The sequence below is a fragment of the Pseudorasbora parva genome, chromosome 15 (assembly GCF_024679245.1).
Source record: "Pseudorasbora parva isolate DD20220531a chromosome 15, ASM2467924v1, whole genome shotgun sequence".
Taxonomy (NCBI): Eukaryota; Metazoa; Chordata; class Actinopteri; order Cypriniformes; family Gobionidae; genus Pseudorasbora; species Pseudorasbora parva.
Window position 1 is genome coordinate 2423898 of NC_090186.1, and position 15096 is coordinate 2438993.

The following is a 15096-nucleotide window of genomic DNA, read 5'->3' on the forward strand; positions in this document are numbered from 1 at the left end:
TAGTTAATACGACTAACAAGACTCAAAATAGCCTCACACTAACACGGCAGCATAATGAGGGTCCCTACATGCAAACCGAAGCATTGAGAACTTTGTAAGAGTACAAACAGTTTAATAAGAAGATACTTTATAAAGACAGTGCATTATGCGTTTACAGACGGCAGCCATCTTGGAAAACAGTCTCGACGAGTTGAGCCACGAACGCTGTGCTAAGTGAGCTGATCGATAGGATTTTGTGAGGAGTTTGTGAAATGTAATTACATGGACATTTTTATTTTTATTTATTTATTTTCTCTGTTGCGTTCAGTGCTTTCTTCCGGAAACAACGGACCATATGAGATTCAGTCACAGTTCATCTCTTAGCACAGCGCTTGTGGATCGACTCGTCGAGACTGTTTTCCAAGATGGCTGCCATCTGTAAACGCGTAATGGACTGTCTTTATAAAGTATCTTCTTATTAAACTGTTTGTACTCTTACAAAGTTCTCAATGCTTCGGTTTGCATGTAGGGACCCTCATTATGCTGCCGTGTTAGTGTGAGGCTATTTTGAGTCTTGTTAGTGGTATTAACTAGCCATTTAATTTCACTTACCTGTGTCCCATAGACAAGCGTTATAAGCTAATCTGTTTTTAAAGATAAAACTCTTTACATTCTATTTCCATGAAATCGCATCTCAGAGAACGATCTACTCGCTAACCATCTGTTAATCACCCCGAGGGTCATTTCTCACCGGAGTTGTCCTTTAAGATATTGTTGGTCATTCATTGTTTCTTTAATAAAATAGATAATAGAAAGACAATAACACTAATTCTACTATTAATAAATAATAACATATGAATGGAAGTCACTGAAATGACAACTGTAGTGCGATCGCCCTAAACAATGTTTCCATCCACCTGTATAAATGCACATTTTGGGATATCGCATTAAAAAAACACTGAATGGAAACGGCAAGATGCGCATAAATGCACATAAAAAACAGATGCACTTAATTGAGGCGGAAAGTTATTTTATCCAATAAGAAGACTCATAACTACGATGGAAACCCCTCAATGCGCATCAAAAAAGTCATGTGACTGTGCGATAATAACAGGACTAACCAGCGGACCAATGGCATGGCAGCATCTCAAATGTTGGCTCTGAAATGCCTGAGCCTTCAGAATGATTTGGTTTAATTCCCTCCAGACGATTGCGTTCCCAAACACAAGAGAACATGACGCCGTTTATTGAGTTTCGTCTGACGCTCTGAAACCACACATTTATGATGGAGAGAAAAAGAGCCAGATTGCTGAAACGTCCATTTTATTCTCTGATATTTTGCACCAGTTTTCCTGAATTTGTACTCTTGAACACATGGGATGGAAACAGTGCTTTATATGGAAGTGTTTTATGCAATATTCCAAGTTAAACCTGAAACTTTGAATGGAAACACCACTATTGGTGCAGGATTTTGACAAGATTCTGCATAAACGCTGGCTGATCAGCAGAATTACTGTACGAGAGAGAGAGAGAGAGAGAGAGAGAGAGAGAGAGAGAGAGAGAGAGAGAGAGAGAGAGAGAGAGAGAGAGAGAGAGAGAGAGAGAGAGAGAGAGGCTGTGTAACGCCGTTCAGCCAGAACACTTTTGAAGATTTACATCATAATCGGCTCATAAGCATTACTGACCAAGAGCGGCCCTGAGATTTGCTTTGGAAATGTCAGAGGCATTTTAAGAGAGATCAGTTTAAAGAGCTAGAAGAAAATCGCTATCAATATCCCCTCGCACAGGCTGCAGATGGCCGCGGCTCTAATTGAAATGGCTTGTCCTCTGGACCTGGCCTGATACGGCCGGGTCACTTTCAGATTGCAGGCTTAGCGCTCGGAGGCTTGATCGCTGCGATCTTGACGCCAGGGCACGACATTAAAGGTTCATTTGGAAAGCTAGACCTTCACGTCGAGGCAGAATACTGAGTGAACTCGACTCCATTCAGCCGTTCTTTGAGTTAAATAATGGAAACCTAAGACCGACCTCGCCATTCACAGGCTTTTCAATGACGCCTCTTCTGTTCTCGCGTCGCGTGGGTGTGTGTTCGAGAAGCTTTTTCTCCTGGAAACGAGCAACTGTTTGGGAAAATCTGTTTTGTCTTTTGAGATTAGCACAATGAGATTTGGCGCTTAGTTGTATATAAACAGGGACTATCTCTGATAGCTCTAGTGACCGCAGGCAGACGGGACACAGACACTCGTCTGTTTCACTGATTAACATCAGTTTTACACGTGCTTTAGTTTGTTCGTCAACACACCGAAAGTAGTAGAGCACAGTATTGAGGGACTGAGTATTGAACATTGATGGAGAAACAGATTTTGTGTGAAAATAAATCATAAAAACGCTGCAAAAAATGCTCTTCTTACTCAGTATTTTTGTCTTGTTTCTAGTCCAAACATCTAAAAACTCTTAAAACAAGAAGTATTTACTAGACAAGCAAAAGTAATTGTCTTGTTTTGGGGAAAATAACTCAAAATGAAGAGAGTTTTTGATTAAAATAAGATAAATAATCTGCTAATGGGGTGAGAGAAATAATCTTAAAACAACATTATTTTATTCAACCCACTGGCAGATTATTTATCTTATTTTAACCAAAAACTCTCTTCATTTTAGTTATTTGTTCCCAAATCAAGACAATAATTTTTACTTGTCTAGTAAATGTTTCTTAATGTAATTTTTTTTTAGCTATTTGGACTAGAAACAGGACAGAAATACTAAGTAAGAAAAGCATGTTTTGCAGTGTAGTGGTTCATTTGGTTTAAAAATCTTCTAAATGGAGGAGGTGGCGAGGGGCTCTTTTACCCACAGACACACCGGGGCAAAAGACATTACTGGAGATCCTTATAATTTAAAATAGGTTTATAGTACACTGTAAAATCTAATAGACTTACTTAAAAAAGCATGCAAAGTTAAAGTGAAATAGTAATGGTGTGTTGTGCCGATAAATGCTCAGTTAGTTTAGTTCACTTACACAAGAGCTCGAGCGACTGAAGAGAACTGAGAGTACTTGATCATTTACTCTACATTTACTCTCGTCTTACTATATCACCATTGCTGTGTTTTGATGCTGAATGTTGAAGTGTGTGTGACTCGTGCTGATCCACTGCAAGATATTGTCACAAATAAAGAAGGATTATATCAACCTAATTAAAAGACTCACAAGGTTTATGACGTAAGTGTTAGTAATAAAACTGGAAACGGTCATTATACGACAGGAAGGGAAGAATTACATAGGTTGCTTTTAAAAGGTGATCTGATTTCTGACTATATCATTAACTATTGTTAATTATTCAGTCAGAAGCTGTTTAGTGCACTTCTTTCACAAGGGTAGTAGCAGAGGTGTAGTGTAATAATAGTGAAAACTCTTTTCAATTGTTCATTCAGCTCTCATGAACTGCTGTAAAACACGGTTGAAGATCCAAATGCAGCTTTTATCCACATCCATACACGTAATCGATAAAACAGGCAATAGGTTACAACACAGGGCAGATAATCCAAAATGACAACAGGGCAGAAAAACACTGGGGCATCTGGGAAACCAGGCAGAACATCAAAACCAAAACGGTGAAATGCAGTGTGACGCTTACAAGACTTTGCAAAGAATGAGTGAAAACACAGGGCTTATGACAACTGAGCTTAACAGGATAATGAGAAACCGCTGACCCTAATCACACACAATGAGTCCAGGCAAAGGATTATGGGAAATGCAGTTCATGGTAGGAAAGCAACGAGTCCAGAGGAGAGCCCTCTGGTGGGTATTATGGGCAGTCCAGCTAATGGATGTGACACTGTATGAACGTATGAAATAAAAGACACTTTTCTCTGTTTCTCTGCGCAGGTCATTTTCGAGGTGGAGGTGACGAACGGCAGACGAGGTTTCATTGCCATCGATGACATCCAGGTGCTCAGCTACCCATGCGGTGAGTCAGCTTGTGTGTGTGTGTGTGTGCGGTTTAGAAGTCTAGACTGGTAAAAAGGTTCAAACCCTGCACCCCTATTATTTAAAACAGCTATAATTTCCAAAAAACACAGGCTTCAGGAAGTCAAACTATACACGTCTTATACTGACTCTACTGGGACAGTATTTTAAAGACCCCATGGAATCAGTATCCATGGTCATCTATATGTAATACGGTAATACTCTAATGCTAAAAGCGGATGTTTGTTCAATCAAATGCTTGCTAACAGTAGTTATGTTTCCATCCACCTATTTTTATGCACATTTTGGGATATCGCATCAAAACATGCTGAATGGAAACATAAGACGCGCATAAATTCTGAACATCCGCATTAAAAAATGTATGCGCTTGTTTTAGTCGGATAAACTATGGATAAAAACATACGCATAAGCTACGATGGATATGCATTTACGAAATAAATTCCTCGATGCGCCTATAGAAAACAAATCATGTGACTTTCGCGATGTAACCGCATGACTGCATAAGCAGCAGAAGAATCTTGTTGGCAAAGCATCTGAAATGCTGTTTTGGTCACTCCGAAGTCGGTCAAACAAGTTTGAGACGTACAAGTTTCTATGATACGCAAATAATTTATTATATACGAAAAATGATTATAGATGCTGGCTTGTCCTGTGTTTCTTAGTGATGTTTTAGCGGTAGTTTATCAGGAAGTGACGATTATGTTCTCTTCGATTCACTGGATGGAAACGGGACTTTATTCACAAATGTTTTATGCGATATTGCAATTTTGCGCATAAGTTACATTCGCAACTTTGGATTGGAAACATAGCTACTGACTCTCAACCTTTCTGACTCCAAAGCCCTCATTTGTCCAAGACAATACGTTATATATTAAAAACATCACAAATCTGAAGCAGTGTTTTCAACACTGATAATAATAAATGTTTCTTAAACACAAAATCAGAATATTAGAATGATTTCGGTAACACTTTACGGTAAGGTTGTATTAGTTAACATTAGTTTATGCATTAGTTATAATAATAATAATGCGTTTGATTTATATAGCACTTTTCAAGGCACTCAAATCGCTTTAGATAGAAGGGGGAAATCTCCTCAACCACCACCAATGTGCAGCACCACCTGGATGATGCGACGGCAGCCATATTGGGCCAGAACGCTCACCACACACCAGCTGATTGGTGGAGAGGAGACCGAGTGATGAAGCCAATCAGTTATCATGAACTAACCATGAACAACCCCTCTGTTTAGCATTAGTTAATTTTTGTTAAAGTTAGCTAATAAAAATCCAGCTGTTCATGATTTGTTCATGTGCATTAACTAATGTTAACAAGATTTGAATAATACATTAGTAAATGTTGAAATTAACATTAACAAAGATAAATAAATGCTTTATAAGTGCAGTTCATTATTAGTTAATATTAACTAACGAACCTTATTGTAAAGTGTTACCATGATTATTAAAGGATTATGTGACACTAAAGAGTAAAGGAGTAAATTACACTACTAATATATTCACCTAGAGTAATATTTCAGTTTTTTATATATTGTCGATCATATACTGCAAAAAATGTGTTTCTTCCTTAGTATTTTTGTCTTGTTTCTAGTCCAAACATCTAAAAATTCTTAAAACATGAAGTATATACTAGACAAGCAAAAGTAATTGTCTTGTTTTGGGAAAATAACTCAAAATGAAGAGAGTTTTTGCTTAAAATAAGATAAATAATCTGCCAATGGGGTGAGAAAAATAATCTTTTTTTTCTCACCCCATTGGCAGATTATTTATCTTATTTTAAATTATTTATTCTTCATTTTGAGTTATTTTTCCCCAAACAAGACAATAACTTTTGCTTGTTTAGTAAATACTTCTTGTTTTAATTTTTTTAGATGTTTGGACTAGAAACAAGACAAAAATACTAAAGTAAGAAAAGCATTTTTGCAGTGCAGCCACTGCGAGTAGAAGAGACTTTAAAAACATAAAGAAACTTTTGAATGGCAGTGATATATAGAGAATATTTGTGTTGTGCCCAGTGATTTCATTTCGAGTCTTGATATGAAAAAGTCTTTGATAAATTTTTAAAAGTGAAATATTTTCAGGGAATGAGCAGTAATGGCGTGACCATCATGTGTGCTGCGGGAAGTGTTTTTATGGGCACGTTGGCAGTAAAGAGCAGCGCGATCAATAAATGATCACAGAGGACGCATGAGCACAAACAGTAAATAACGACAGAGATGGAGCTGTAGCCGTTCAGATCCTCTGAGCTCTGAAGTTCGTCTGATATATAATCAGCCTTTATTGCGTGCCAAGTGCTGCACTTAACATGCAGCGTTCAGGGTCAAGTGACACGCGTACGCTTCAGCTATCCAAATGTCAGCAAATGCACATATAATTTTAAGTGATTAATATTTTGCCATCTCTCCAGGTTAGTGCTAGTCGTGTGTGTGAGGATCGTCTGTCAGGCGCATCCGCTGGGATCAGAGCTTAGCCATGATAATATAACAGGTATTCCCAATTAACGTCTAGTCCACGAGAGCACAGGGATTACTGCCACTCCAACACGGATTATATTCCCTCCGAACGCTGCTAATAAAGCTTCCTGCTGATCACGAGTGGCATCTTATTAAAATGATGCAGGATGAGAGGGAGATGAAGAAGGTTTGTTGTTCGTCGTGCCGGAGAGTGTTTCCGGCACTAAAAGAGCATTTATTTTGAAGGCACACTGGTGAATGTGCGGCTTTCTGTTCCCAAAGCTGTTTGGGCTCATTTGGCACAGCTACAGTCCTGCCCGACACCTAAAGATCTGCTGGTAGATTTCCTCTCGCCCTCCGGACAGAGCAGTCTCAATACAGAAATAATGCAATGTTCAGCATTCATTTGTTTTCTTGGATCATTTATGTCTATGTGAGTTGATATGTTGAAAATCTATAGTAATAAATCTGATCTTTCATACACTATATTTGTCCCCTGAATTCCATTTATAATGCCAGGAATTATTGATTGCATCAAAAACTGTTTTTATGACCATTTTCCACCCTCTCTATGACCCGTGGTTAATTTGTTATATTTTTAGCACTTAGATATAGATACTGGTCATCTGTCCCTACATAGGACAAGCGGTTTGGAGAATGGATGGGTGGATGAGTGGATGGATGGATGGTTGGTTGGGTGGATGAATGAATGGATTGATTGGTTGGATGAATGAATGGATAGATGGATGGTTGGTTGGGTGGATGGATGGATGGATAGATGGATGGATGGATGTTTGGGTGGATGGATGAAAGGTTGAGTGGATGGATATTTGAATGGAGGATGGATGGATGGATGGATTGTTTTGGTGGATGGATAGATGGTCAATGGATTGATGGTTGAAAGGTTGGTTAGGTGAGTGGATGGATTGATGGATGGATGGATGGATGGATGGATGGATGGATGGTTGGTTGGTTGGATGGATGAATGTTTGGGTAGGTGGGTGGATGGATGAGTGGGTGGCTGGATGGGTGGGTGGATGGATGGCTGGGTGATTGGATGGATAGATTTACCCGTGGATGGATGGAGGGTTGAAAGGTTGGTTAGGTGAGTGGATGGATGGATGAATGTTTGGCTAGGTGGAGGGATGGATGAGTGGGTGGCTGGATGGGTGGATGGTTGGGTGAGTGGATGGATGGATGGATGGATGGATGGATTGTTTTGGTGGATGGATAGATGGTCGATGGATGGATGGTTGAAAGGTTGGTTAGGTGAGTGGATGGATGGATGGATGAATGTTTGGCTAGGTGGATGGATGGATGAGTGGGTGGCTGGATGGGTGGATGGATGAGTGGATGGTTGGGTGGGTGGGTGGGTGTATGGATGGATGAGTGGGTGGCTGGATGGGTGGATGGTTGGGTGAGTGGATGGATGGATGGATGGATGGATGGATGGATGGATGGATGGATGGATGGATGGATTGTTTTGGTGGATGGATAGATGGTCAATGGATTGATGGTTGAAAGGTTGGTTAGGTGAGTGGATGGATGGATGGATGAATGTTTGGCTAGGTGGATGGATGGATGAGTGGGTGGCTGGATGGGTGGATGGATGAGTGGATGGTTGGGTGGGTGGGTGGGTGTATGGATGGATGAGTGGGTGGCTGGATGGGTGGGTGGATGGATGGATGGATGAGTGGGTGGCTGGATGGGTGGGTGGATGAGTGGATGGTTGGGTGGATGGATGAGTGGGTGGCTGGATGGGTGGATGGATGAGTGGATGGTTGGGTGGGTGGGTGGGTGTATGGATGGATGAGTGGGTGGCTGGATGGGTGGGTGGATGGATGGATGGATGAGTGGGTGGCTGGATGGGTGGGTGGATGAGTGGATGGTTGGGTGGATGGATGAGTGGGTGGCTGGATGGGTGGATGGATGAGTGGATGGTTGGGTGGGTGGGTGGGTGTATGGATGGATGAGTGGGTGGCTGGATGGGTGGGTGGATGGATGGATGGATGGATGGATGGATGGATGGATGGATGGATGGATGAGTGGGTGGCTGGATGGGTGGGTGGATGGATGGATGAGTGGGTGGCTGGATGGGTGGGTGGATGAGTGGATGGTTGGGTGGGTGGATGGCTGGGTGATTGGATGGATATTTGAATGGAGGATGGCTGGATGGATTGTTTTGGTGGATGGATAGATGGTCGATGGATGGAGAGTTGAATGGTTGGGTGAGTGGATGGATGGATGGATGGATAGATGGAGGGATGACTCTATGGCTGGATTACTTTATGATTGTACGACTTCTATGCATGTCAAATAAGTAACAGAGCTCATTTATTTTCAGTGAATGTTCTGGAGGGACCCGCGAGGATGTTTCGGGTCGTCACACTCTTGATATAAATAGCAAGACAAAATGTATTGTCCATCAAATGAACCTCGAAAGCTTATCGTCTGAATGCGATTTTAAGCCTTGCGGACTAAAAACAAGTGATTTGAACTATATAGCGATATATATATCGTTATGGTGAAATAAAATGGATTAATTCTGTGATTGTTTTGAGAGTGTACAGCACTGGGTGACTCTGGCTGGTTTATTATTATGGTGTGTTGTCATACATTGCCGTCTTTTCTTTTGAATGCAGATAAATCGCCTCATTTCCTGCGTTTGGGGGACGTGGAGGTGAACGCCGGACAGAACGCCACGTTCCAGTGCATCGCCACGGTCCGCGATGCCGTCAACAACAAACTCTGGCTGCAGGTGGGAACTTCCTTCCTTTCAAAAGCTGGCCGATCTGTTTATTTTGCTGTCATAATTACCCTTATTGAAAATGAAAATCAGCCTCATCTCGCATCTCCAATATTTGTCTGACTTACTACACCACTACAGTGTTGGGTGTCATTAGTTAGTGTAATTTAATTACTTTTCCCTTGAAAAAGTAAAGTAAGGGATTACTCTTATTTTTTCTGTAATTCATTATAGTTACTTCACAAGTATTTGAACTGAATACTAAATTTAATTATACACAATACAATAGTGGAATTCACTTAAAAAATGCATGTTTTTGTCTCCTTCTCACATTTGTAATACTTTGGTCAGTTAATACGAGTAATTTATGTAGTTTTATATTATTTATTTGAATGAATTAAAAGAGTCGTTTCATGTCTAACCTTGAATCGCTTAACTCGAGGTTGATGTAGGATTTAGAAAGTAATTAAAAAGTAATTAGTAATAAGTAATTAAATACTTTTTGGAGAGAGTAATTTGTAAAGTAATCTAATTACACGATTGAAGATGTAACTAGTAACTAGTAATTCATTACTTTTTAGAGTAACTTATAGGGATGTCACAATACTCAATATAATATTGAACCGTTTGGTACGGCATTCACGGTTCAATAGGCGCTGGTGAATTGTGTATTTTTCGGTTTTGCATTTAATTAATTATTTCCATTTCTCTCCGTTTGAAATTAGTTTATTTCGGCTGTGTTTGAGTGTGCCTGTAAGTCTACGTGCTGATATGAGCAAATATCCAATCATATGCACTAAAGTTAAATGGTGTTGACCAACGTTTTAAAGCCTTGCCGGTTAAACATTTCATTCGTTTTGCATTGAGCGTGCGCACTAAACGTCTGTCAAACACACGTGATTACTGGACAGTCTTACTGCACTAATACTGTCAAACACACACACGGTTACATATAAACGCAGTCGGTTATGTCTAAAGTGAAAGTAAAATCGCGCGTCTGTATATGAGATGTGAGCTGGTCTTCAATTGACATCAGCGCAGCCTAGTCCTTAAAGGGACAGTTCCAGTCCCCAAAGCGATTCTATTGGCTGAAAGAAATGTTAATAGGTTATCTGTTGAGAGCCTGATTACAATTCTTACAAAATCGCGTTTTGATTTTTGCTGTTTAAATTGTGTTAAAATAGTCGTTAATGTCTTACAAATCATGTTTCATATACTAGTACTATATAACTGAAGCTATAAGTGCTTATACAAGTATATAAGATATCTATTTATTTTGTGCACCTGTTCTGTATATTGCTTTTATTATTTACATTATAGGTACATTACTATGTCATGATTTTGTATTGGTACTTAGTTTATCAGTCAAAATAATTCAGAACATGTTTTTGCTCCCATTACAGCAATCAATTACATATTTCAAATAAATGTGTTGCGTGTGTATGTGTGTACTTAGTATGGCAATGAACTCATAGTTTATTTTGAAACAATTGCTTGTCCAGAACCATGTATAACAACTTTTGATCAGGCATTTAAAACCGCTACCAGCGGACACGATTTCACCGCCGGACAGGATTTGTCATGACACCGGGAGTGACTCGTGATGACTCGCTGCCAAGATGGCGACGCCCAGCTCGTCTCTACTTTACGCTTCCGAAAGGCTTATGGGTGACGTCACGGACACTACACTACGTCCATATTTTTTTACAGTCTATGGTCAAAACTCTTCTTAACGCGAGCCGTGCTTTAGATCAGAAATGGGATTCACCCTAATTGGCTGGGGATGTCAAGTTCAGGATGTACGGGAGCAAACAATTCGGCTGTTTTTGAATTTGATTTCATGATACTCAAAGAATTGCATCATTTTTGGAAACTACATTGCATATTCATGGTCAACGGGTGTATATAAGCACAATTACTAATCAAGCAGCTGGAGAGCGACGCCGGGTTCATTACAGCCGAGCCTGTCACAGAGAGCGCGTCTCCTCGTGCTTTCCCACTTTCTTCATCCCGAAGGAAAATCCGGCTCTCTTAATGATGTCTGCGTGTTGTGTTTGCGCTGAGGTGAAGCCTTGGGATTGTGATTAACTAATGAGAGGGCTTCACACACAGAGACGACGGAGTGAAAGATTGAAAGAGGAAGCGCCTGACAGGGTGGTGAAGTGTGTAGGAACACTGACCTTTTCTGCTCTGATACATGAGGAGGTGAAAAATGAAGAAGAGCAAGCAAGAGCTGGTGTCTGCTCCGCTTCTGACTAATAGGAGATGGCAGTGTTAAAGGGGCTAATGAATGATCCTCTGTCGCACGCGCCCGCGCTTCACTCACACAGATCGCCTGTGACACTGACTGCCTTCACTTCTCCAGTCGAGCATATTACTGGAGCTTCAGCCTCATCCCACCAGAACGAGCCTTAAAGGGTTAGTTCAGCCAAAAAATGAAATGTCTGTCATTAACTCCTCTCCCTAATGTCACTCCACACCCGTAAGACCTCCGTTCATCTTCACACACAGTTTAAGATATTTTATATTTAGTCTGAGAGCGTATGTAAGTGTATGCACACTATACTGTCCATGTCCAGAAAGGGAATAAAAACATCATCACAGTAGTCCATATGAGACATCAGTGGGTTAATTAGAGTCTCTTGAAGCATCCAAAATACATTTGGGTCCAAAAATAACAAAAACTACGACTTTATTCAGCATTGGCTTCTCTTCCGGGTTTGTGTTCAATCCTCAAATAAAGATTCAAACGGTTATGAATTAGCGAATCGAGCCAATGTCTCGTGATTTCAGCAGTTTGACATGCGATCCGAATCATGAATCAATGATTCTGAATCTTTATTTGAGGATTGAAAACAAACCCGGAAGAGAAGCCAATGCTGAATAAAGTCGTAGTTTTTGTTATTTTTGGACCCAAATGTATTTTGGATGCTTCAAGAGACTCTAATTAACCCACTGATGTCTCATATGGACTACTGTGATGATGTTTTTATTCCCTTTCTGGACATGGACAGTATAGTGTGCATACACTTGCATACGCTCTCGGACTAAATATAAAATATCTTAAACTGTGTGTGAAGATGAACGGAGGTCTTACGGGTGTGGAGCAACATTAGGGCGAGGAGTTAATGACAGACATTTCATTTTTGGGTGAACTAACCCTTTAAAGTCAGTCCTGCTGGTGGTGTTATGGAGTCGAGTCCCAAATTTGATGAGTAACACTTTATTAAGGTGGCATATTTAGACGTGCTGCAAATGCTTACTCTAGAATTATGCATAATTACATGCAGCTAACCCCTAAGCAAGACCTCTTCCTAACCTTAACCTCATACATGTAGCTAATGAATAGTACACTGCAAAAATGCTCTTCTTATTTAGTATTTTTTTATCTTGTTTCTAGTCCAAATATCTAAATATTCTCAAATTAAGATGCATTTACTAGATCAGTAAAATGATATTAGATAGCTTTCTTCTGGGGGAAAATAACTCAAAATGAAGAGAGTTTTTGCTTAAAATAAGATAAATAATCTGCCAATGGGGTGAGAAAAATAATCTTAATTCAAACAGAAAACAAGATTATTTTTCTCACCCCATTGGCAGATTATTTATCTTATTTTAAGCAAAAACTCTCTTCATTTAGAGTTATTTTTCCCCAAAACAAGACAATTACTTTTGCTTGTCTAGTAAATACTTCTTATTTTAATTTTTTTTAGATGTTTGGACTAGAAACAAGACAAAAATACTGAGTAAGAAAAGCATTTTTTAGGGATGCACCGAATGTTCGGCAACCGAAATTATTCGGCCGAAAATAGCCAAAAAAGCACTTTCGGCATTCGGCCGAATAAGTAAAAAGGCCGAATAATTTTTGCCGAACAATGACGTTTTTAATGAAGCGATCAAAAAATAACCCACGTAGAGTGAGAGCCGCGTGCTTTATGCAGCAAACATGTCAGCAGTATGGAAGCACTGTTTAGTGCTGGATCTCATGTCATCGATGAGAAGAGGAACTGACTTTCATGTGAGAAAGCAGAGAAGCTACTTTTCATAAAGAAGAACCTGCCCCTTTTCCTGAAGAAGTAGGCTAAGTAGGCTTATGTCTAGGACAGTTATTTATTTGTTGTGGGTTCATCCACATTTTTTGCACTATTCAATGCACATTTGTTGTTGTAGACATACAGAGTTACATTCTACATACTAATTATTTATTTTAAGTTATGTTGTGCTTAGTTTGTATAATATCTGCTGGAATGTTAAAAAAAATTCAGTGTTAAATAAATATTTTGAAATTGTATTTTTGTTATTTGATTTATTTCTCAGAAAAGCAACACAAAATAGTAAAAAGCAAATTTTTACTATTTAATAATTGTAATGGTAAAAAAAATTGCCAAATAAATGGAAAAAAGGCCAAACACCGCGTTCGGTATTCGGCCTTCGGTCTTCGGCCAAGCATTTCATTATTATTCGGCTTCGGCTTCGGCCAAGAATTTCATTTCGGTGCATCCCTAGCATTTTTGCATATTTTATATAATTGTAAACAAGGACATTCGCATATCTTGTAAAAACTGCAATAAAGTGTGTCTTTAAAAAGCGCCCAACCTTAAATCCTAACCCAAAGCACATAACATGGATCATTGTGAACATTGACACACTTTGGGTGAACTGTGACATCTGATGCTGTTATAATTGGGAGAAAATGACTGAATTAGACCTGCACATATCAGATTTTTCATCTCTCTTCCTCTTTTGACATGTATAGCGGCGTAATGGAGAGGACATTCCAGTGGCGGAGAAGAAAAACATCAACCACAGGAAGTTTGCGGCCTCCTTCCGACTGAGAGAAGTGACCAGTCAGGACCAGGATCTGTACCGCTGCGTCACCCAATCAGAGCGAGGATCCGGCGTCTCCAACTTCGCTGGACTCATAGTCAGAGGTAAAGGCTTGTTTGGTCATTTTGCCTTTTTCTAAATATTAAAGGAATGGTTCTGTGGGTTTTTTCTAGGCTTGGTTGTGTTTATGGGGCGCAGTATAACGTCCTAATACTTTTTTTTTTTTTTAAACCCCATATTTTTCTTCTATTCTCCCTTTATTCCACACCGCTGTCTCCACTGTCCTTTGAACGGCTCGTCTGCTTCCTGCTTCTATGAAGCCCCTCCCTCTGAAAAACGCAACGGTCTTAGATTGGTCAGATGGCCAAATGTAGTTTCCTGTATTTTTATTGGCTGAAGTGCCAAGCACAGGTCAAGGCCACGCCCCTTCCCATTACGGGCAGAAGTCACATCTGCGGAGACTAGCGAGGGTTTATGATGTCACCAACCCAGGAAGAAGCTCGTTGTAGTCCAAAGCGGTCATTTTTGTAGGCAATACACTGCCGTAACTTTAAAGACAATATCTCCGTTTGCAGTGAACTTTCAGCGCTGTAACTTTGCAGAGACTGTTTATGCTCACGCAGCGACATTACACACTAACTACAGTTACACAAGTCAGATCACAGCGACATCACACACTAACTAAAGTTAAACAAGTCAAATCGCATGACACCACCCTTTTAAAAAAACAGTTTGCTTTCAAAATGAAAATGTCTTGATAATTTCCACACCCCCATCTCATCCCAGATGTTCATGCCTTTGTTTCTTCAGTGGAAAAGAAATGAAGTTTTTTGAGGAAAACATTCCAGGTTTTTTCTCCACATAATGGACTTCAATGGGAACCAACGGCTGAAGGTCCAAATCAGTGCAGTTTCAGAGGAAGAGCTTCAGAGACTCTGATCCCAGAGGAATAAAGTCTGATCCAGACAGACCATCAGACATTTCCCCCCCCAAAAAAAACATTATATAGTTTGTAACCACAAATGCTTGAATTCGGTGCTGTTCTTCTTCACAATGCATGACGTCATCACGTCGGAAAGGTCACATGACGTA

At 39.9% G+C, this 15096-nt stretch overlaps 1 protein-coding gene across 20 annotated transcripts in view; it reads left to right on the forward strand.

Annotated features, from left to right (window-relative positions):
• The window catches only part of ptprk (protein tyrosine phosphatase receptor type K), a 278449-nt gene that overhangs the window by 119702 nt on the left and 143651 nt on the right, over positions 1-15096 (forward strand). For all 20 annotated transcript variants that reach the window (XM_067416690.1, XM_067416688.1, XM_067416697.1 and 17 more), the window contains 3 exons: positions 3863-3944; positions 9074-9189; positions 13934-14108. In XM_067416690.1, coding sequence (XP_067272791.1) covers positions 3863-3944; positions 9074-9189; positions 13934-14108 — 373 coding nt within the window. The remainder of the gene's footprint in view (positions 1-3862; positions 3945-9073; positions 9190-13933; positions 14109-15096) is intronic.